This window comes from Myotis brandtii, unplaced genomic scaffold (genome assembly GCF_000412655.1).
Source record: "Myotis brandtii unplaced genomic scaffold, ASM41265v1 scaffold681, whole genome shotgun sequence".
Taxonomy (NCBI): domain Eukaryota; kingdom Metazoa; phylum Chordata; class Mammalia; order Chiroptera; family Vespertilionidae; genus Myotis; species Myotis brandtii.
Genome location: NW_005370660.1, coordinates 146,473 through 171,838, shown reverse-complemented (window position 1 = coordinate 171,838; position 25,366 = coordinate 146,473). Strand labels below are relative to the sequence as shown.

The window sequence follows — 25,366 nt, the reverse complement described above, 5'->3', positions numbered from 1 at the left end:
TATACATATATATATATTTTACAAATACGTTTGTATTTACTAGTATATATGCAGTCTCAGCACATATTCATAATTGTTTAAAATTTTATTTATCTAGAGATTAGGCTGAGGGCACATTCGTTTTTCCCCTAAATTAATTATAGCAGAATAGTAAAATAATATGATGTGGGAGATTCTGGATTTATACTTTAAATTTTTTTCCAGTTTAATTTTATCCATTAAATATAATTTAGGCAATTTTCCATTTTTATTTGCTTCTGTTCTACTGATTATGTGTATTTATCAAAATATATCTTTAGGTTTTTTCCATATAAATAGAAAAAATCAACAAAATTACACTGTAAGCAAGCATTTGTCATGAAGGGGGACATTTAAATATATTCATTTAAACATATTTGGGAAACAAAAGGAGGAAGTAAATACAAGTGCAGGAAAAATACTCGAAGGTGCTTAGTGGGTTCTTTCCCAAAGTCTTAAAAAGTGGGCAGGAGAGATATCATTAAATTCTGCTTTTGTTTTCATATTTTCTCAATGTTAAATTAATGAAAGAGTTTTCTCATGTTGTTAAATATACATGAATTCCAAAAACACATGATTTAGGTTATAAAACAAAACCAAGATTTATAGAACATTGAGGTTGATTCATGTTTGCTGAAGGGTTTTTAAAAATGATTATTAGATTTTTTTATGGAATTTAAATATTTATTTAGTTTTTAGACAGAAGCATTTTAATATCATTGGACTTTGCAGAATATTATACTTGGAAGTTCATGTCTCTACCAGAAGTAATTAAAGTAAACTTACTGTTTGTTGTTCCTGGTTTTGCACCTCTGCACCCTGGTGAGGTTCAAAGATATAGTAAGAAATACATTTTTTTTTTTTAAAAAAGGCAGGGTCTAGATTTTTGTGTGTTTATTAAAAGCTTTTATATTATAGACAAAACGCTAGAGGCCTGGTGCACGGATTTGTGCACCTGTGGGGTCCCTAAGCCTAGCCTGCAGGTATGAGGCCAAAACCGGCTCTCTGACATCCCACAAGGGGTCCTGGATTGCCAGAAGGCGAAGGCCAGGCTGAGGCACCACTGGTGCACTTTCAGGGCCGGGGAGGGACTGCAGGAGGGCTCCAGGGCGTGTCTGGCCCATCTTGCCCAGTCCCGATCGGCCAGACCCCAGCAGCAAGCTAACCTACTGGTTGGAGAGTCTGCCCCCTGGTGGTCAGTGTGCATCATAGCGACTGGTCGAACGTTTGGACACTTAGCATATTAGGCTTTTATTCTATGGGGGGGTCCCTCAGCCCAACCTGCACGCTCTCCAATCGGGGACCCCTTGGGGGATGTCCAACTGCCATTTTAAGCCGGCAGTCAGATATCCCTCTCATAATCTGGAACTGTTGGCTCCTAACCGCTCACCTGCCTGCCTGCCTGATCACCCCTAACTGTCTCTGCCTGCCTGATTGCCCCTAACTGCCCTCCCCTGCCGGCCTGATCTCGATCCCAATGGCCCTCCCCTGCCAACCTGATCTTGCCCCCAACTGCCCTCCCTGCTGGCTTGGTTACCCCCAACTGCCCTCCCATCCGGCCTGATCTCACCCCCAAGTGCCCTCCCCTGCTGGCCAATTTGGTTTTGATTTGTTGGTTTCTATGCCAGTCAGCGTGAAAAGCTCTGCCTCCTAGGCAGCCATTGGCTCCTCACAGTTCACCCAGATTTGGTTCTGATTGGTCGGTTTCTATGCCAGTAAGCATCTCCGGGCCTGATCAGAGAGGCGGGGTTGATCAGCAGCCCCCATGGAGAGAAACAGAGGCACGGCTGCTGGTGAAATCCGGAAAGAAAGAGAGAGGCAATGGCTGATCAACAGCTGCCATGGAGGCTGAGGATCAGACCCTGCCTCTCTCTCCAGGCCTCTCTCTGGGCCTGATCCGCAGCCCCCTTGGCAGTCAGTGCTGGATCTCTGCCCCGCACCAGCAGCAGTCAGTGCTGGGTCACCACAGCAACCCAGCACTGACTGCAGGACTGACTTCTGGTGTTTGGTGGAGCCTGCGGTCGGTCATTGTGGACCCTTGGCTTTTATATATTAGGATAGTTTCTTTTTTATTGTAGCATTGTAAAATATTGTAAAGCATTTTTCATGGTTATTTCATCTACAAGGTCTGTGAACCACTCAAAAAGTGACAGCAATTTACCTATTACAATGATAATAATAATGAACCTCATGGTTAAATTGTCTTTAAAAATCATTACCTAGGAAAAAATATTCAAGGTTGAAAATAATATCGTCATCTAACTCTTGTGCCAACAAATGTATTTGATATTTATTTAAATAAAAACTATTAATAACATTGTTTGTATTAAATCTACATTGTTAAAAATAAGGGGAGCAATGAGCATATCTCTTTTTCTGTCTCCTAAGAAGAATTATGAGTTTTATGTAGATTTAAAACAATTGCCTCTGGCATAACATCAATATATAAATGTTATATACATACTAATATTTTTTAAATTTTTTAATTAAATTTTATTTGGGTGACATTGTACTAATGTTTTTTTAAATCAAGTTTCATTTCTTTTTATAGTACTTTTCTTAATCTGGTTTGCAATGTGCATAGGAAATCAGAAGTGAGAAAATTTCCATAGATATATATATATATGAAACTTTAAATAGTCATGAAGGTTTTATAAACTTTGGAGATGAGGTCATAATATAAAATATTTTTTAAATGATTGTTCTTGTTTAAGGCATGTCACACACACTCCTTGGATTAAAAAAAGTCTCTAGAAATCTTTTGAAAGTTGTAGGAATATAAATCAGAAACTTGATAAAAAGAACAAAATTCAGGTTGTGTTGAGATAGAGACTTGTTTTCTTCTAAATTGCTAATTTAAAGTTTAAAAGTTTAAATAGCAATATAAATATTATAGAAACTTTGCCTACACTAAGAAATTCTGATCACTTAAACATCTTAATATTATGTCAATCTATATTATGTATTTCTGGTATATGTTTTAGTATTTTTTGAAGAGGTATAATCTCTCATAATATTTTTCCATATTTCTTTTTTTAAAATATATTTTATTGATTTTAGAGAGGACAGGAGAGGGAGAGAATGATAGAAACATCAATGATGAGAGAGAATCATTGAATGGCTGCCTCCTACACGCCCCCTACTGGGGATTCAGCCCGCAACCCGGTATGTGCCCTTGGCCAGATTTGAACCTGGGACCCTTCAGTACATAGGCCGATGCTCTATCCATTGAGCCAAACCAGCTAGGGCTTTTCCATATTTCTTATAGTTTTCATACTTATGGTTGAAAAATAAATGATCAATGATTATGTCATGAAATGTTTATTTTTCACTCTGTTGTTAATCATTAGGCTTCTTTCAAAAAATGTTTTATTATAGAGAGATAAATAACATCTGTATACCAGTGGCCTTTTCAATACTTTCTATTAATTCGTTAATATATTTTCTCAAAAATGTGACTTTTGGGTTGGGGATAGTGTGAAGAAAAACCTTTGATAGGAACTATCATATTGTTGTAGAGAAAAGTTGTGCCAATTTATAATGCCAATCAATAGGATATAAAATTGTGCAGTTCATATCATAATTGCTAATATAAATATTATTTAAGTTATTTTTATTTTAGAGAGAGGATTAAATGAACACATAAAAGATGCTATCACATTATTCTTTTAATTTGTGTAATCTTGACTACTCATAAGATCAAATGATAAAATCTATAAAATTTTCATTCTCCTTTTGAATTATTTGTTCAAGTCCATTGAAACTTTTGTGAAGATGGAAGGACTGTTTGGGGGCTAGAGCAGGCTACAGGGGTGGGCAAACTTTTTGACTCGAGGGCCACAATGGGTTCTTAAACTGGACCGGAGGGCCGGAACAAAAGCATGGATGGAGTGTTTGTGTGAACTAATATAAATTCAAAGTAAACATCATTACATAAAAGGGTATGGTCTTTTTTTTTTTTTTTTAGTTTTATTCATTTCAAACAGGCCGGATCCGGCCCGCGGGCCGTAGTTTGCCCACGGCTGCGTAGCTCAAGAAGAAGTTGCTATAGAGCAGGCAGTTGAGGATCATATTCTGATTTAAACTTTAATGCTTATCTCTTAAAGAGAAAATCAAAGTTCTAAATGTACAGGTGTCTACAATAAAATGGAATTTCAAAGAATAAGTAAAAGAAAATACTGTGAAAGTCATAATAATTCAAATTTTTAAAAAGTTTTGCACCAATAATTTATATAATACAATTGTTTAAGAGATATTAACCTAAAAGCAAGTCTAAATTTAATAATAAATGAATTATGAAACAAGGACTAGTGCCCTTCCAAATCTTATGATCTAAGAGTTGACCATATTACATCATTTCATTTTATGTTTGAGACAATGATATTACATCATTTTATATTTGCCTTTCTATTCTTGCTGTTGGCAAATAAGTGCCTGGACTCACCAAATGAACATGAAAATAAAACAGAGCAATAGTCAAAACAACAATGAAAACAAGTACAAAAAATTAAAAGAAAAAACTCCAAAACCTTTTTCTTGGTCCAATAACCTTAATACACATGTAATTTAAGAAAATACCTAAAAACCATAAAGTTGTTAATGCATATAATCTTTGGGAAGGAATCAGTCAGTTGACATAATAGGAAGAGTATAACAAAAGGTCCCATAATATTTGAATATTAAGGGTAGATGTGTCAATGTCTTTGAAATTGCTGCAAAAGCTTGAGTAATCGAGGAATGACTATTTCATTACTCATGCTGACAGCCTGAGCACTTTTCCTTTCTCCCCCAAGCCAAGTTCATGAGACTTTAACATTGACACGGATGAGGTTGTTTCTTCTTCTATTATTTGATATGTTTAAAAATTAAAATCAAGAACATGAACAGGATTCTGACCCCTTTAAATACAACATCATCCTTGATGTTGTTTTTTTCTATGTCCTTTCCACTCTTCCAATTGTCAAAGATGAACAATGAACACTAATGATTTGACATTTTAAAAATTGCTTTCCTGTATATTTTCTCACAAGCCAGCACAACAAAGTTTCAAATGGCAGAGGAAAAGGTGAGCATATTCATGATGCTAATTCAGAGAGTTTGGATAGTTCCCCACAGATCAATCTCTTGTGACTATGTATTTGCATATGCATAGATACATGTGAAAGGAGAAATGTTAAAGCTTTATTTTGGTCTTATACAATCTATAATAATAAAAGTGTAATATGCTAATTAGATCGGACATCCTTCCAGACGACCTTCCGGACAAAACCGCGGCGTGGCAGATGGGGGCCGAGGCAGCTGTGGGGGCAGTGGGGGCTGAGCCCCTTGCAAGAATTTTGTGCATCAGGCCTCTAGTAATATATATGAAAACATTATATAATCTACAAATACAGAACACTAAGAAGCTGCTATTGTAAATATTTTGATCATTATACTGTTCCATGTCATTATAACCTTATGGGCAAGGCTTCTTGATGACAATTATTTGGTAACTTTCACTAAATGGTTTTGAATGGGGGAAAAAAAAAATGAAAGCTTGAAAAAACTTCTAATCTCCTAAGAATTTATTTCCTGAAGAGATTGGAGTTGTTATAAGATTAGAGTCTGATCCTCAACTGTAATTTCCGTATTCTTCTTTATAAATTATTTTTAGAGCATTTTATAATTCAAAAAGATTTTTAGTCCCCCCTTGTAATGTATTTTCTCTATAGTATTAGAATTTTAAAGGTTTTCTATACATGATAAAGTGGGATTTCTTAATTCCTGGGAACTAAAAGGATATTCAGAAGAACAAGACTTTAATTGTATAATATAAATAAATATAAAAGAAATTACTTTAAAGAAAATATATCCAATATGCAATTATTTTGTTTTATAATGTATAAATGTATTTATAAATTTATATAATTAAACCTCTTAAATAAAATTTCTCAAAGTATCAATATAAATTGATTAGATGAAATTAACTTACCAAAAAAGGCAAGATGAATGCCAGGATATTCAAAATTAGGAAAAACCTCTTCATAATTGCACCTAAAATTGAAATTAAAACTATTAAATTAAAAGGGTCTGTTACTAATAATTTAGGAGTGATTTAAAACAGTGTGTTTTTTTTAAGGAAATAAAAGCAGATTGATTTAGCCAATGTGGAAAATCTATTTTATCAAAAGCTTTGGAACACCCAAACTTGGAGTATATAATTTATAATTTTAATTTTTGGCTATATTACTGAAAGTATCATTACAAGGTTAATAATCTATTTACCATATACCAAGAATATACTAGGAAAAAGGCAGTGTGTCAAGTGTTGAGTTTATCATGGTGATTTGCTCTTGCCAGCAGGTAGCATCGGTTTTAGGAAGAGAGTTGGACCATATGCAAATTACCATAAGAGGAAAGAAAGTGAAAATGCCCCAAAAGTGGTTTTCTATAGATCAGTTTTCCATTAAGAATTCTTTATGTAAGAGATAGCATGTAGGTGGCATTTGCCCATGCAGAGATGAATATTATAGGGAGAGAAAATTTTCAAGTAGAGGAGAAAGCTTGGGAAGACCCATGGGCATTTGGAATGAAGTGTTTGATGAGAAGAGAAAGAAATCTGGGAAGAAAGTTTAGGGAAGAAAAGGGACAGGCCTTATATGCCAGGTTAAAGAATTAGGCTTGGCTTTGTAAAAAACAAAACCAGTTGAGTGGTTTTGAATTAGAGACTGATGTGACTACTTTCCTTTAGAGAACCGAGTCCTATCTCAGGCTCTGTCTCTACTTGTGTAACTTTGGCCAAGTGATTTCCTTTGCCCGGGCCTTACCTATTTTATCTGTAAAATAAAGGTTTAAACAAGGTGATTTCTAAAATTCTATAATTTCATGATTGATCTAACAGGAATTTGTAAGAATCTGAACTCTTCAGTTCACACAAAATTATATAACACACACACACAAACATTCTGTAAAATGATAGTAATTCCTCCCTTTTTAGTATAAACAGAAATCAGAGAGATAAGATGATACTTAGCTTATCACCTACTTAAACCTATGAAGTACTTAAATTTGCCTTACTGTGAAATAGAATTATTCACCTTTTATGAGGATATGAAAGGCATGTTTTAAAACAAGCTATATTATAACAAATAAAATTATGTCACTTGGATAAAAATAAAATTAGAAATGAATTAAGGGATCCATGTGAATTATTATAACACACTCATCTTCCTGAGAAGTTAGTCCTCTGAATTTGTCTGTAGGGACAGGTTCATTGTCTTGAACACCTTCTTATTTTAGAATTTACATCACGTTCAGTAGTGTAGCCAATATCAAACCTTGACTTTAACCCAAGTAAAATTCAAAATAAATTTGATCATAGCACTATACAAAATCTAAGGTTTAGATTAGACACTAATTTCAAAATGATGTCAATATGTATTCAAGCTTAACAATTTAAAGCTCAAAGGAAGAAAATGTACTTCTAGAATAACTTTGATAGTGTTATTAATAGCCAGTGTGAAAAGGAATCATTCTCTCCTGATGTTTCAATATAATTACCTTTCCTTGTGCTTGTTGGGTCTTGCTTGGCAGTAGGTTGAATTAGATTCCCAACTCCAGAGAAGTCTCAAGGTAAATAACTGAAGACTAATTAAAGGGTATTAGTGCCTTACATCATGCGATTAATTTTCCTCCTATGTTTTACCCAATAGGAAGATGACAAAAAGGAAAGATTTGATGACAGCCGGGTTATCTTTGGGTCGATCTTAGTTAATGAAATGTAGAGGGGGAAATAGAGTTACCTTTCATAAAGCTTGAAAAGAGACTATTCACACCTTTTAAATAATTCATTTTTATGTTTTATGAAGAAGTATAGAGGCATTTTTAAAATATTAATTGCATTCATAATGAACTAATCCCACCAATTTGAATTTAAAGCTACTGTTAGAATTAAAAATAGCTAGCCACATTTTCATATTTTAAATGTTTCTTTTTAGTTTAAGAACCTGGATATCAAGCAACCCTACATATATTATGAGCTGCAGTTGGACTTTTTTCTCCTAGAATTACAACTATTGACCTTTAAAAATTAAAGTTACCACCTCTTACACACTTTTCTCCTAGAATTACAACTATTGACCTTTAAAAATTAGAAAAGTTACCACCTCTTACATACCCAAGTGCAATTTCTTACAAGTTAAATCCAAATGTAAAATATTTTAATCAATATAAAGTGGGAAGTCATTTGCATTTGAGCTGCAATATGTATTCTTAAATAAGTTCATGGTATAAGCATTTAATATATAAGCTATCAACTGGTTGATTTTTAATTTTTTATGAATCAAAATTGTATTCAGATTTTTAAATTTCAATAATATAGGTGAACCATTAAGGATCTAAAAAATTTAATTATTGAATTGGGGATAATTTTTCTATGTCAATTTTCAGCTCTTTCTGAAATGCCACCAATATGAGGGAAGGGTATTTTCGTAAAATACAGTTAAGCAAACAATTTGCCTAGATAACTCAGGAAATAATATTTTCTTTTGCTTGCATTTCTCTGGGGAAAATGTTAACTGTGACTTCACTTTAGCCGTGAAGGCCTGGCCTAATTGAGGTATTTACAGGAATCCATGTAGGACTGCCAGAGTACAAACAAGAAATAATATCAGCATTGTGGGTTTTTTTTACATTCCTGTCTTTTTCTTAGAAGTATTTCATGTCTTAGAGTGTTAGGAAAATGTTCATAACCCTAGAATGTTTATCTAGGTTGTACAGAGTAAATTAAAATTTTCTATTTCTCAGAATAGTTGGCTTCTGCTGTTCAGAGAAAGGTGTCTGAGTTTCAAAATTGCTAAAACAGCTGTTAAAGAAATAAGACCAGCCATTCTATTTGGACTGTTTAGTCACACTGTTCCTTTGGTTTTGATGACCAAGTGATAATTGGAAGATTATGGTCTGGTCAATTTCTTAATGAAGAAGGTATTTTATTCCACATGGCAACTCTCAGTCATAGATGTAAAACTACAAAATGATATTGATTCTCACTTGGGTTGTTATTTAATTCACAAGTACCAGAGACTCAGAACAACTTTAAAATATTGGTTTAGCAGGAAAATATATTTTACCTGGGAATGCTAGGAATCTTCCCCCTACCAAAAGAAAAACATTTCTATAGTGGTGTCACCCATCCACTTCAAATAGGAACCTGGCTCTCTTGGGAGATTTATGAAACTGAATATTATTCTTTGAGTACTAAAATTATTTCAGGTACTGTTCCAGGCATTAGGAATAAATTAATAACCAAAGCAAGCAAAGATCCTTGCTCTGTGGAGCTCACAGTCCAATTGACTTGAATACTAGTGACACTGAATATTCTCTGTATATATTGACCTAAGGCAATCTAAGAGATCTATGAAGTTTTGAGTGACTATTGTAGATGAACTAGGTGAATTCTATATTAGAGCTATTCAGATACCCTACTGTTTTCCAAAGAAAAGCAACAGGAATATCACAAGTCCTATGATAATTTCAGGATGATGGGTTGGTGCTGAACGAAGTCTCAAAACAGAGTGTTTGTAGTTTGGAACTGACTCACCAACATTGATTTAGTCACATACTCATCTTAAGTGCCATGGCATACTCCTGAAACATCCTTGGAGTCTGGGAAGAAGACCAGCAAGGCTATTTTGTCAAACTACAGCTTCTTTTTGTTTAGATCCTGATAATCAGTGTCTATTCATAAAACTACTCACACAGTGGTGAAGCTGGGTAAGAGGCTATTGTGGGCTCATAAGTTTACATTTCAAGCCCTTTGAAGTAAATATCTATAATAATAAAAGTATAATATGCTAATTAGACCAGACAGCTGAACGGCCTTCTGGACGTCCTTCCGGATGAAGCCACAGTGGCAGAGGCCAAGGCAGAGGTGGTTAGGGGCAATCAGGCAGGCAGGTGAGTGGTTAGGGGCAATGAAGCAGATAGACAGAGTGGTTAGGGGTGATCAGGCAGGCAGGCAGGCAGGCAAGCAGCAGTTAGGAGCCAGTGGTCCCGGATTGTGAGAGGGTACAGGCCAGGCTGAGAGAACCCCCCCACCTGTGCACGAATTTCGTGCACTGGGCCTCTAGTATTGTAATAAGTGAAAGGATGATTATTAACTCATATACATTCTTTTACCTGTAACAACTTATTGTTCTGTGAGCATTTCTTACATCTGATATGTACTTTATCTATTTTCTCTTATTTTGGTGATATTCACATGCATGTGTTTTTTTCTCTTCTTTTATTTCTCAATCACTTCATCTTTGTCTCCTCTTCCCCAACAATCCATTAGAAAAATTATAAGCCCTATCTTAACAACATATCCTAAATGTGTCATCACTTTCTAGTCTTATCTTTATTGCCTTCGTCAGTCCCATTTAGTGATAGCTCACACCTGGCCATCTGAATAGTTCCCTTTCTGGTGTGTAGACAAAAGGGGCCACATGCTGACCTGACAAGCTCAGGAGAGGCCTGCATGGCAGTCTTGCAAACTAAGAGACCTAAAGTAACCACAAAGGATGGTCTGAAATTAAACTTTAAAAGCAGTTATGGTGGGCAGTTACGTCCTAGGCCAGTATCTTCACTGACAAGGTCAACCTTTACCTTAACTGAGCCTATCTGTCTTTTTGCATCTATAATAACCTATCCTTGAAATGTCTGGGTAACTTGTAACTTCCCTTTTTCTGGAGCCCCTGGGGCACAACCAAATGTGCTGGGCGCCAGGACAGATACCACAAATTTCTTCATTATTATGTTAATTGATCCTGCACCCACCTAAGTATGTGTCCATCATTTTATTTTTTAGCCAATCCCAGGGATTTCCCCTGCTTTGCTTTATCCCTCCTCCTTAACCTATCACCAATGATTTTCATGTAACCCCCCTACGTCCCTCCTTTGATTGCAATGTATAAATACAAATGTAACCCCGCCATTCTCCGGAGCATTATCTCAATTCGTTGAGGTTCTGCTTCCCAGCATATGTTGACAGTTTGGCTCAAATAAACTCACAAAAATTCTTTACAGGTTTCAAGGTTTTTTTTATGTTAACAGGTGTCACTAATTTCATTCTTTTCACCTTAAAGTTACCCCTCACACAGTTATAAAAATGTTATTTTTGGGACATATTACTGATATGGTTATTCTCCTGCTTAAAGTTTTTTAAAAGCCACTTAGAATAAATTCCAAATAATTCATCAGGGCCTATTAGTTTTGATATAATTTAGTCTCTCCCTATCCTTCTTACCTTGTCACCTTCTGCATTTTTTCTCACTATGTGGAAAAAATAGTGAAAGATTCAATGGCCTTTCTGTTCCTTTCCCAAATTAAAAACTTTTCACTTTTGTTCATAGTCTCTGAAATGTTTTTACTCCAATTATTCTCATTAGTGTGTCATTTATATTATTCAGTTTTCAGCTTGAATTTTTTTTTCTTAGAAGCACTTTCTCTGGCACCTTTTCTAATTAGTCATTTCCTTTCCTCCATCACTTTTTACTTTTCATAACAATCACACTATAAAATGATTTTTAAAGTTTGTATATGTTTACTTACCATTCTTTATCTTCTTCCACTGGAAGATAAGTTTCTCAGTGCATAGACCTAAGTCTGACACATATTAGAAATAAAATTTTTTGCACGAATGATTAATTATCTGAACTCTTTGTTTAAGTTGCAAATTCTTGTCTCACCCCACACTATTAAGTTTGAATTTTTAGGGAAAGTGTTTTCCCAGAAGTCTGCATAGTCAATAAGCACCTGAATTTTTTTTTTTTACATGGAAGAAAGTTTGGAAATCATTACTTTCTTCTGCATAAAGTCAGAACTTGGTCATGAAGAACTAAGGAGGACAGGCATACTGTCTTATCTCATTCTCCTAGAATTCTAATTTATTTTACTGAAAGCTAGTATATGTGGATTAGAGATGAGTTTTCTGGGATTGATTTTCCTGTGGGAGCATTTGAACTAACTTCCCCTCAGCTGTTGGGGAAGCTGAGCTCTAGCCTAGTTCTGTTTTGAGTGATTGCAGCTGGATTTCAGTGTGGTCCTCTGGTTTTATTTTAATCCCACATGAAAGTCTAGAGTAGTTGAAAGAAACTGGAAGCTTTTTTAAGTGATTGGAGGGAGGGGCACTTCAGTTATCGATGCCTCCCGTTGCTCTATTGCCATTAACTACCTTCAGCTATCTTGGTTTGACCCAAGTTTTGCCAGAAGTTTCAACTCTGCCTGGATATTACTGAATTGACAAGGAATTTTGGGAACATACTCTCTTGAATGTCTTAGTCATTCACAAACATCAGCTCACCAGATGATATTTGTCCTCTCTATCTATATGAAAAATTAACAGTAATGAATGTTCTGAACAAGAGTATTACTAAGATATTTATTATTTTCCTTTTGTTTCTAAGGACAGACGTTACTACCAAGGCTAAAAATCTTCATATATTAATTCAAAATAGGTTTTTAATTATTTTATTCCCAAATTTTGCTCTTTTACTTTGCCCAATGAAGCCAAATGCCATTAAAAATACCAATTTTATAGAGTTTCCCATCTAGTAAACATCTGTTGAACACTTAGTTTATGCTTATATAATTGTCAATAACCCATTTATCCATTAAGATTCAGCTCAAAGTCACCTGTGGGACCTTTCCTAATTTATGTAGGCAGAACTAGTTTCCCTTCTGTTTCAAAAACAAACAACAACTCTGTAAATGCTTTATGGGTGTGTTTATTTATTGAAATTTCATACATGTTTATCTCCCCTCACTAGATTGTAAGATTTTTAAAGGTGAAAAAAATCAATTGCCCAAATCCCTAGGTTTTAGCACAATGACTGGCACAAAATTAGTATTTTTTAAGAGAATTAATACAATCTGAAAGATTATATGGAAGACATGTGAGTCCCTTCCTAAGGAACTAATAGAGTAGTAGAGATGAATTTAGCTCTTTGCTTACTTTTACATAAAAAATTATTTAATAGTGAGTGGTGCCTTCTGTCTCTATCACTGATTACATTTTAAAAAAGAACAGTGTGTTCAAGGACAAACTGATCTTAACTGTTTTATATGGGGATCATTCTATTGTCAATTTAGTTTGGGAAATGTAGTTAAGCAAAATGATTTGTTAAGCTGGCATTCTCAAGAATTTTATCTTATGCATGTATACTGTAAATTTTGAATGGCTGTTTGAGGATGAATATTTATTTTGGGGAGCTACCTGGTGAAAATAATGCTTCAAGAAACACACTTTGATAAACAGTGCTTTTGTGGATTCTATCCCCATAAACCATTGGATAACAAAAAAAAGTGGAACTCTGGTTGACTGATTTGTTGAGAAACTGTTCCACCAACCACAATAAACAAAGGTGACAGGACCAGGAATGATGTTGCCCAAAATCCAATGGGGGAAATAACTGATTAATTTTAATAGCATATATTTGTTTCACAAATCTAGTAGTTAAATGTTAATGAGAGTATCTCCCCTACCCACCTCCCCCCAAAAGTTACAATGACATCATTTGAGGTGCATAAAAGTTCTAACCTGAGAGTTAAAGACACATATCATAGACTTCACACACACACACACACACAGACACAGACACACACACACACACTCAGAGGAAAGAGTAAATTACAGAGCTGGTCTTCCTTAACTTCAGAGCTGCCAAGGTTTGCTTTGGCCCCTCCTCAGGCTCTGATTTCCTACCTTCTTGTGCCCCTCATTTTGGTTTCCCATTAATGTCCTGCTTCAGTCATGCAATAGCCTCTAATCTGTCAACTGTAAGGTTAGGAAACACTCCCTATAAAATCAATGTACCAAATTATTTTGAGGACAGTTTGATCTTCTTGCTGTCCCTCCCATAGTTTTAACTGGGATCACTGACTTTCATACAAAACAATGAATATTTATTGTTTGAGGAACATATAATCCCTGAAGATGGCTAAGGGAGACAGCAGTTTCCCTGTTTAAATCATGCCAAAAGGCTCATTAGGCTGGCCTTGGTTCATAGCCAGTTTATGGGTCATGGCAGAATTTCCTTCATGACGCTAAGGGTCTCAGCTATGAACAATTTAAACTTGGGTGGAGAAATGTAATCTTTGTTCAAAGAGAATTTTTATAATTTTCTGATAATTTACCTGTAGGGACAAAGGCTGCCATTGTGACATAATGGAAGGCTCATTGTGCAATCTTGTTGGATGACTCCTGTCGTGTACCACAAGAAAGTTTATTTTCATCACCACCTGCTACCTTTTCCTCCTTCAGAGTTCTGTTTCTAGAGTGTCTGTTATGGGATTTATGGGAACTGGTGATCTGGACAAATTGTCCCTCAGTAAAGTTCACAAAGCTTTGGCTATGTGCATTTTACTTTATATGAAAGAGAAAATATACTTGTTAAACTAAAAAACTCTAAACTTGTCTTTTTACAAAGCTGACACAAATGTTAAATACTTAAGACATAGACATAAATATATTTTTTGATTCTTGCATTGTCTTGGAACAAATAATTTTATTCACAACTTGACATTTTATGGGCCCTACAATTTCTGTAACAGAGGATAGATGCTAGTGTTGTAACTAAGAAAGAACTGTTATCATTTAAATATTTATCTTAAGAAGTTTTTGATTTCTCTCACAAAAAGGAATCTTTAGCTAAATTATATATTGATATATTGGGGAGCACACGAGACTTGGTTGGAAAGTTTGTAAGGAGAACATTCTGAGAAAAGGGAAGTGTGTGGAAGGCCACTTGCCCTGTATATTGAAATTCCAACTTATGGGAGTGTCGACGGCAGTGCCCCTAATTATTCCTTGACTTTTCCAAACAAGTCTGTGCATATGCAGACCCCCGGGTGTTTACTGGAATCCTTATGCTTAACCTTTGGGTGTCCTTACTTAAAAGACACTACAAACACATGTGTCCTCCCAAGATTAATTTCCCTACTGATTGTATCTAAAAGATAAACTTTATCTCAAACTGCTGCTACAATAAAAGCCTAACAAGGCAGGCAATCGAGGATGCCTGGTTCCTTTAGCCAGGCAGTCCCTTAGCCCTCTCTTCCACAGGGTCTGCTGGTCAGCCACAGCATTGATATAGGTCAGAGATATAAAAATATATATTTTGGAAATGAAAAGTGTGAAGATCTTATTAATATCTTTCATTTATCAAACATTCACCAACTACCTTCTACTCTGCTAAGTACTGGGGAATGGTTATATTATTATGATACTCTAGGAACTTACAATCTCCTCAAGAAGGCTATAGAAATATATTATTTATTGGAAGCTAAAGCATAATAAGAGTCATAAATAAGTGAAAAAATGCAGTGGGGAAGCGTGAAAGTGATTCGTGATTCATTCTGTTTGGAGAGATAGGAGAAAGTTTCTCATGAAAGTCATAATATTGGATTTAGGTTTTGAAAGATAAATTGGATTTACACACTAAAACACAGGAATGGAATGGACATTCCATGAAGAGAGGGCAGCATAAGCAAAGGCACAGCTGTGTGAGAGTGAAGGCCAGTTGTGGAGAATGGCAATGGCCTGTGTGACAGCAGGGGCTGTAAGAGAGGCTGGGCTGATGGCAGGGCATTTGAAAAGAAGCTTGAGGTTAGTATGTAGAAGGCCTTGGATGCCATGCAAAGGAAAGCGGATTTTATACTATCCTATATAATAAAAGTCCAGCGACCACAATGGCAGAATGACCAGAATGACCACTTGACCAGTCACTATGAGGTGCACTGACCACCTCTTAGCCCCTCTCCCCGGCCGGCAGGCTCCGATTGCCAATGGTGAGCGGAGACCCGGGGTGGGTGGGGGGGATGTGGGTGCACCAGGCCAAGGCCCCCGTCCTGCCAATTGCCCCCCACACAGAGGGCGACCAGCTTTGGGGGTGGGGCTGGTGAGCAGACAGGAATGGGTACGGTTTTTTTTTTTTTTAGTTTTATTCATTTCAAACGGGCCGGATCCGGCCCGCGGGCCTTAGTTTGCCCACAGCTGGCTTGACCAGTCACTATGAGGTGCACTGACCACCTCTTAGTCCTTTTCCCCGGCCGGCAGCCTCCAATTGACGATGGTGAACAGAGACCTGGGGTGGGTGGTGGGGGATGTGGGCACACCAGGCTAAGGCCCCCATCCTGCCAATTGCCCCACACACAGAGGGCGACCAGCGGTGGGGGTGGGGCTGGTGAGCAGACAGGAACAGCTGACCTCTTGGTCCCTCCCCCGGCTGTCAGGCTCCCATTGCTGGATGGTGAACAGGGAACCAGGTGGCTGGCGGCAGGGGGCAGGGCCAGCTGCCGGCAGCCAGGGAAGATGGCCCTGATCACAGGCCTGGCCTGGGGACCACACCCACACATGATTTTGTGCGCCGGGCCTCTAGTAGGCAATAAGAAGCCTTCCAAGGCATTGGAGCAAGTCAGAAACATAAGTCAGCATGTGTTTTCAAAGATAACATTGGTGGCAGCATGGGAGGCATTAACAGAGGGGGAGATGGGTAGCAGTCTCCCTTTTTCGCATGGGTTTGATTTTTCCTCCTGAAATAAAGTGAAAAAAGATGGGGTTAACTAGTCTTTGGCACTGCCATCATGGAGTCCTGGGCTCAAAATTTGTTTTAGTAGACCTGCAGCTGAAACAAAGGCCGAGGAATTGGAATGACCTGGTTTTGTATTTCTCTTCTGCCACATACTTGATCTATGACTGTGTAGGTCCACAGGACTTTCATGATCTTCAGTTTCCCCATATTAGAAATGTGATTACTGTACAAAGATTATGTAAAGACTAGTGGCCCAGTGCATGGATTCATGCACATTGAAAGGAAATTAATTAGAAGAAATATTTTAATATCACTATTCACCCTTTCTTTACAATAGAAGTGTCAGAGATGAAAGAAAATTAGTAAAATGTATATGAAAATAATATATAAATTGATTAGTAAATAAACAATAACAACATGATATAACAACAACAAAGACATGATATAAAAACAAAAACATAATGCAAAAACAATAAAAACATGATAAAAAAACAACAAAAACATGATGTAAAAACAACATTGATAAAAACTATGACTGATAAATTGATTAAAATTATTCTAATATCTCCCTGTACACCACATTAAGAATAAAAACACCTTCAGAGTGCTTGACTAATTTCCCTTGTGATGAAGTATTTACAACTTTAACTTTAACATCACATGGTCTTTGAACTAGAGAGAAAGCAACATATAACTGACCAATTATTCTAATATCTCCCTGTATACCACATTAAGAATAAAAACACTTTCAGAGTGCTTGACTAATTTCCCTTGTGATGAAGTATTTACAACTTTAACTTTAACATCACATGGTCTTTGAACTAGAGAGAAAGCAACATATAACTGACCATATCCAAAAATGGGTTAAGGAAGGAATATGCCTACTCTGTCTAGCGTTTGTCCTTATGATTTATTAATAGTCATCGCAAATGCTGGCATCACAGGAAACTGTCTTCGAATTAATTTAAATGGAGGCCAGTGTCAGAGGGGGACAGTTGTGCCAATAGTTGGTCTTCATTCATATTGTGTCGACGATGCCACTTTCAGCTTCAGAATGCCAACAAAAACAACCAAATTCACAATCAACAATGACAGATTGAAACACACCCGTGCAATTGGCACCAGCGAGAGCTTTATATGTATCGCACATGCGCAAGTCAGTTTATTTTTAGATTGCCAGTGCGCATCATATGTACCAGCCAGTTAGTTGAACAGACATACTTTCTGTCACTTAGACTTTTATATATGTAGATTTTATGTTATAATGATTCAAAGAAAGAACTTTGTAACCTACAAGCATGATAAAAATGTTTTTAGGATCTCAATCATTATGAGTTTTTTGAAGTTAGGGACAGTACTTGATTGCTTTTGATATCCTTTACCCATACATCAAGCTTAATACCCTACTGTAAATAAAGTACAGATTTACTTGAGTAATTGAGACTCAATTACTCATACTTTTTTAAAAAACTAAATCAACCTCTGGCTCTATTAATACAATCAGTGCAACTGTAGAGCATAAGCTGCCAAATAGACTTTCATTCAAGGTATTTCAGGGCTGGTTGATTTTGGTTACTTCCACTCCCCATACTTTTCCTAGAATGTTTAATCATCAAGAAGTGTATATTAAAATTTGTTAAATTTTATTTTTCATAATTACCGGTAATGCACATCTAGATCTTTAGTCTAACACTCTTCACCTGAGCTACTTCAGCGAGGCCCTGTCAATGCACATTTAGAAAATAGAAAACCACAGTATTTTTTTTTATGTCAACAAAAGAGGACCAGTAAAGAACTGATGAGAGAATACTGTATGTTACTTCAATTATATTTATTTTTCTTTTATTAACAGGATTATTGATTCTTCAAAGAAGTGGCTCACAATCAGTTTTAGTGACCTGCAATAAATCATGGGCATACAGTTATTAATCCTAATGGATCATTTGCTTGTGAACTTACAGTTTCTTTTTTAAAAAACTCCTCCACTGGTTCCCAACCTACCCCAGGCCTTCACCACCCAATTGTCTGTGTCCATGGGTACTGCATATATGCATGTAAGATCTTTGGTTAATCTCTTCCTGCCTCCCCTTCCCCCTTCCATCTGAGATTTGCCATCTGTTCCATGTTTCCATGCCTCTGATTCTATTTTATTCACCAGTTTATCTTGTTCATTAGATTTCTTATTTGTTTATTTTGATTTATAGATTCAATTGTTGATATGTATTTATTGCCATTTTAATGTTTATACATTTTATCTTTCATTTTTTCCCCCTTCTTCTTCTTCTTAAAGAATACATTTCAACATTTCATGTAATACTGGTTTGTGAACTTGAAAAGTTTTTGCTTTTTAATTACAAATATTGTCTCAAAAGTACATCTAATTCAAGAACTGGAAAACTTTCTTCTCAGGTACACTGAGTAAATGCAAGAAAGAGGACAGAAGTCCTTTAGAGGCAGTATTAGCTGAATTTTGTTTTTCTAAAAACTAGGAAACAAAATAATCCTCTGGGTCCTAATATAATCTTTAATATAGTCTACTTCCCCTCAATTTATCTGGTAATTGACAAACCATTAACTTTGTTTTTGATATAATAAGATGATAGGGGTCTTTATTATAACGAACATTCAGCCTTCAGAATTTTTATAATAATGTGACTAAATTTGGAGTTTTAAAATTAATTAGAAAAATACATAATTTTCTAAGGAGTAGTCGGAAGATCCTAGATCCAAAAGTCCATTTATTAAGATCTGAACTTTGGTTAAAGTTTTGCCTTCTTTAGCCTTCTGATTCAGCCCAACATACACAGATGTTGATTATAATAGAAAAATGTTAAAAACATTTTATAAAAATATTTTAATAAGAAATTGTTTGTTTCTATTACATCACAGAAAATGAGAGATTTAAACTGCTATGTTGATTGGATCATGGGAGGACACGTGTATGTACCTCTGAGTAGACACCCTAACAATCTCTATCAGAGAAAAAAAAATCGAAACAAATGGTAATTTAGTAGTGTGGCTAAGTTTAAAAATTGTAATTTTAGCCCTAGCCAGTTTGGCTCAGTGAATAGAGTGTCGGCCTATGGACCAAAAGGTCCAGGGTTCGACTCTGGTGAAAGCCATGTACCTTGGTTGCAGGCTCCTCCCCGGCCTGGGCCCTAGTCGGGGTTTGTGAAGAAGACAACCAATGTGTTTCTCTCACATCGATGTTTCTCTCTGTCTTTCCCTTTCTCTTCCACTCTCCCTAAAAGTCAGTAGAAAATTTTTCTCGGGTGAGGATTAACAACAACAACAAATTTGTAATTTTATTTTGCATGGAATGATGCATTCCAATCCACAGACAACAAACTTAAAAAAATACATGCTTTATACTTTGTATACTTACCACTCATTTCATCTTAAATTGCACTGGGACACTTTTTTGTTTACTGTCCACTAATAGGTGTAGGGTCAGGCAGAGGTATTGGAACAGGGAAGTAGTAATATCTAAACCAGGGGTATCCTTGGTATGGGAATGGTGGATATCGGCCAAATGGATATCGGTAAGGAGGCACATAATACAGTGCTGGTGATTCGTTGCTCCCGCTCACCTGTTGAACAAAAGAAATTAAAAGGCTTGTTTTACTCTTTAAAAGGAGAGATAAAATAGTCTTTTAACATGTGGATCTTAGGCTTTAGAAGCTCTAAAATCATTTACCTTTTCTATATGTACTATGAATAAGGATTTGATTAATTTGCATCATTTTGAATAATTTTAGGAAATTACTTAGTGGTAACTTGTGTTCTTGTATCTTTATACTTATAGCCAAATTTTTCTGATAATTGCTTCTATAATTATAAGGTCAAGAGAGAGGGGGTGGGTAAGAGGGCATCAAATTTCTCCCTTTGCCTTTATACAAGGTCTTTACCCAAATCATGAATTAAACACACTCTCCTCTTTATCTCTTCTTTCTCCCCTTCCCCCCTGTCCATCTTCTATCCAGATCTTTATCAAGTTCTGTATCCTTAACACCATATAGTTTTAGCCTAAACACCATGCTTCTTTTCAGATAACAATATTTTTATGAGTATAAACAAATTCCTAAATAAAACTCCCCCTTTTCAAATTTTCTTTCCTCTTTAATTTTTTTTGATTAATTGTTTAGCCCCAAATAGTCTTTTTTTGTGAATTTAACACTGAAAATAGTAAGAATTATTATTATTATTATTATTATTATTATTATCTTTCCCTGGAATGGACTTGGTAGAGTTAAAGCAGAATAGGGCCATGAGCAATTATGAGCCTTCATTAGGCTTGATAAGTTTAGAAAAAGATATAACAATTTGCTACACAGTGGTTCATGTTTCAATACGGATCCCACTGTTACATGCGAAGCTCAGGTAATTCCATTCTTATAAGCAGAGATCAAATCCCTGGAGTCTACATTGTTGAGTGCTAATACCTAAGCTCTTTAAGAATTTCTCTACAGTTTGAGAAGTTTGAATAAGGGAGTATCTTTAACCATAGTTTTGGATATTTCTCATGGAAATCTTACATGTTAAAAAGAGAAAATATAACTTACACTTCGTGGTTCTCTTTCCTGATCTTGGGAGACCTGAAGTTCAAATGGACTACCCATTACCTAACTCTGTGTATTTGTTTTTAAAAAATCTAGGATTTACATATCCAGAAAATAGTGTAGAAACTATTTTTCTGAAAAAATATTTATATGTATTTTAAATGATTCAAATTCACCACTGTAGCAAGGCTATGTGGACTTGAGCTATGCAGTGAATAATACATGATTTATAATATTTTCTAGACTATAATGTTTATGTTAAAAAAATAAAAAAGAAGTAAACAGATTATAGCAAAAAAGCACAGATGTCAGGCATGTTTATAAAGTAGCATACTGTGTGGAGGGGGAAAAAATCTTAGGATTCCTGATTAGAACAAAAAATTAGTAAATTGGTAAATATTCTGGAGTGTAGAATGGATACTTACAGGGAAACCAAGAGAGACTGCCAAGATGGCTGTGATCAGAAGAAGAACTTTCATCTTATGCAGAAGTAGCCTAAAAGTCAGCAAAAAGACCAAATGTTTGCATAAAATCAAACGATCCAGTTATAGTGTATATTGCATTATCAATAGCTCTTTGATGTTAGTCAAGACACTTTATAATCTTGGGGCCTCAAACTATTTGTTAATGAAGAACATTGTTTTCCAGGTAAAATCAAAGGTACTTTATAATTTTATAACTATATGACATCAAATATTTTAAAAACAAACATTCACATATTATTGAAGGATAATACTTCATCTGAACACAGTAATAAAAGTAGTTTCTGGAATGAAATAATACCTCAGTTTATAAAAAGAATGTCATTGTGGGGGTAAGCAGTTATTTTTGAGACCTCAGGAAGTTTAAACAACATTCCACATAATAATGACCAAAAAATTAATTTAGGTGACAGAATTATTTGCATCAGTTTCTAGACAACCCAAAATATTCCATGGTGTTTAAAGGGGCTAATTATTGACATTTGGCAAAGGGCATTTCCAAAGCATTTTATTTTATTTTAATTTTCATTGTAAACTCTTTATCTTATGATACTGTGTTATAATTAATATATTAGTTATGGTTGCTAAAATATTTGAGAAAACTGAGTTCAATTAAATATTTAATCAATCACATATTTAATAGAGATTTGGACAATAAAACATAGAATCTTCAGCATTTAAAAAATTTTGTCACTAATACAGTAAACATATATCTATTACTTGACTTCAAATATGAGTGGGTAATTTCCCCTAATTGATGCTATCACTAGTCATTAACCCCCTTCTTTTAATTCACCATTTTATTTATTTATTTTTATTTTTTAAATTTATCTTTATTGTTGCAAGTATTACAGATATCCCCCTTTTCCCCTATTAATCCCCCCCCACTCCACTCCTGCCCCCTTCCACCTTACTCCCCAAGCCTTCACCACACTATTGTCTGTGTCCATGAAAAAGAAAAGGAGAGTGAGAGTGAGAGTTAGAGAGAGAGAGAAGAGAGAGAGAGAGAGAGAGAGAGAGAGAGAGAGAGAAACATCAATCAGCTGTGTTTTTAACCTGCCGCCTTTTGGTGTATGGGACGACACTTCAAATAATTGAGTCACACTGGCCAGGGCCTTAATCCACTTCTTTGTCATGGTGCAGCTACAGTAGAACTAGAGAACATATTAGGGGTGGGGAGGCAATCAAGTTGAAAAGAGGGGTTGACTGGGGCACTTTTCTTCAGGTTGCCCTCATATGTATTCATTTATTTGCTCATGAAGTATTTTTTGAGCACCAAGTAAGTGTCAGACACTGTTCTAATGTCAGGCATATATAGATGTGAGAAAGTTTCTGCTTTCAGGGACCTTAGTAAGCACACTATTATAGGTCTATACATTACAAAGTTTTCTAAAGATTATTTAAAGTTTTGCATTAAGGAACATGTCAATTATCTAAGTCACTATTATTATTTTGGGGTGGCTTTGCGGTGCTTAATTGAGATTCTAGGGGGATTTTATCACCTCTTAATGCTTCCGACATATTTATGAGACTGAAGAATAAAATGTAACAGAAAAATATGTACTCAAGATCTAATCATATTGTCTTTAAGTCATGGTCATATTGTCTTCATTGTTTATCATATAGATCAAAATTCAAATTGGGATTTAAAAAAACACAGATTATGTTATGATGGTGACAAAATGATCAAGTTCAAAATTATATAGGAAGACTGGCAGTAAAGGCAATTAACAGTAAAAATGTTATATGTACACACACACACACACACACACGTATGCTCCTCACAGACATACATATATTCACACATAGTTTAACTATGTGCAAAGTTTATTTTTGAGACCTCAGGAAGTTTAAACAACATTCCATATAATAATGACCACTATGTGCAAAGCATTGTGTTAGGTGCTATCAGGGATCTAATGATCAAGCATGATTTCTGCCATCTGGCAGACAGTAAGGAAAGACAGATACAGATATTTTTATAATGTAAGGTAATGTGTCACAAACACTATACGTAGAAATCACAAAAATTGAGAGCAGATAGAAGAAAAAAAATTCAGGAGACAATTTTAGAGAAGATAGTTTTCAAGCTGAGCATTTACAACAGTAAAATATTCAAGGTTTCAAGAATTATTCAAAACCACATTAAGCAAAGCGTAAATAAGCCACATCCCAGACTTCTAGATCGTATCTTGTAGTCAGGACATAGCATAATTACCAACTACTTCTCAAGCTGCAGCACCCAGAGGAGTATATGGATGTATGTCTCTGAAAACATTGGAAGTATCTTCCTGGAGCATCAATTTTATACAAGAATTTATAAGAAAACCCTCAAGTAATTTTATGTTAAAATCAGCATGATAGGTCACAAACTGGAATGTAAATACAGAACATTTTAAAGGTAAAACAGGAGGCTACAAATAAAGCAGCGGTTGTGCATACTTTAGAGAATATCTGGTATTGCATGTTTCCTGGTATTGCATTGAGACCCATGCAATTCAAAATGATGAGCCTCACTCTGTAACCATCTCAGTGTGCCACCCAGCCAGCCCTCCATCCCCAAAAAGATTTATTTGTGGTCATTCTAAAATATGAACTTACTATAGCTGGGTGAAGATTTTAAGAAAAAGTTTTACTTTAAATGATTGTCTAATTACTTAGATTACAAATTCCCAAGTAACCATTACATGACAGTATCAATAATTTTACCTGTGGCAGTTTACAGGATATGTGTGTATCTATATTTTTCTATATAAATTATATATCTTAGTTTACAATGGTATGTAACACTTTTCTTACCTCAGACTCTCCGGTCAGTTTCTTCTCTATAATGCCACTGTAGGAAATGGAAAATGACTGGCCCTGAGATATTACAGCTGTTTTATACACTCAGAAGTAAGTGGAATGAAGTCTGTGGCTTGAAGGCCTCTCCCTGGGATCAGTTAGGACTCTGTTGAGTAATCAACCATCACAATGTGTTGAAATTGGGGAATAACCAACATTTACAGTTTCATTGAAACTTTGGTTGAGTAACTACCAATTATATCTATTTGTGGTTTTTTGGAAATTGAGTGTATCCCGTATATTGAAAACTTATCACTTCACATAATGTTGTCTCTGCTCTTACTTAAATTTTTTCTTTAATTTCCCTAATTAAAAATTTATTTTCTAAGTATCCTATTGGGAATGATTATAATCTACTAGAGGCCTGGTACATGAAATTCATGCACCGGGAGGAGGGGTTTCCCTCAGCCTGGCCTGCACCCTCACCAATCTGGGACCTCTCGGACATCCCTCTCACAATCCAGGACCACTGGCTCTTAACCACTCACCTGCCTGCCTGCCTAATGCCCCCAACTGCCCTCCCCTGCCAGCCTGGTCGCCCCCAATGGCCCTCCCCTGCAGGCCTTGTCACCCCCAATTGCCCTCCCCTGCCAGCCTGATCACCCCTAACCCCCTGCCAGCCTGATCTCACCCCTAACTGCTCTCGCCTGCCAGCCTGATCTCAACCCTAACTGCCTCTGCATCGGCCCCCATCACCATGGCTTTGTCCGGAAGCAAGTCAGACATCCGGAAAATGGCCGGTTGACCCAGTCTAATTAGCATATTATCCTTTTATTAGTATAGATAGATTATACAGGATAGGATTGCTTAAATGGGGGTGGGGGGAAGCCTTTTTCAGCAGGAGGAGATGCTCTTGGCAGACAAAAATACATAATCCCTATATCTGGACTGATAGCCAGCCATATGCACTATACTG

At 35.9% G+C, this 25,366-nt stretch overlaps 2 protein-coding genes across 2 annotated transcripts in view; both read right to left on the bottom strand.

The window, feature by feature from the left end:
- Positions 1–13,797, bottom strand: part of CSN3 (casein kappa) — a 16,853-nt gene extending 3,056 nt beyond the window's left edge. Inside the window, exons 1-3 of the mRNA XM_014529479.1 lie at positions 13,739–13,797; positions 5,990–6,051; positions 805–837 (exon numbers count right to left, since the gene is read on the bottom strand). Of these exons, the coding sequence (XP_014384965.1) occupies positions 805–837; positions 5,990–6,043 (87 nt within the window). The 5' untranslated portion in view covers positions 6,044–6,051; positions 13,739–13,797. The remainder of the gene's footprint in view (positions 1–804; positions 838–5,989; positions 6,052–13,738) is intronic.
- A 6,193-nt stretch (positions 13,798–19,990) lies between these two features.
- LOC102240992 (odontogenic ameloblast-associated protein) overlaps positions 19,991–25,366 on the bottom strand; it is a 28,596-nt gene continuing 23,220 nt past the window's right edge. Inside the window, exon 11 of the mRNA XM_005881641.2 lies at positions 19,991–20,155. Coding sequence (XP_005881703.1) covers positions 19,991–20,155 — 165 coding nt within the window. The remainder of the gene's footprint in view (positions 20,156–25,366) is intronic.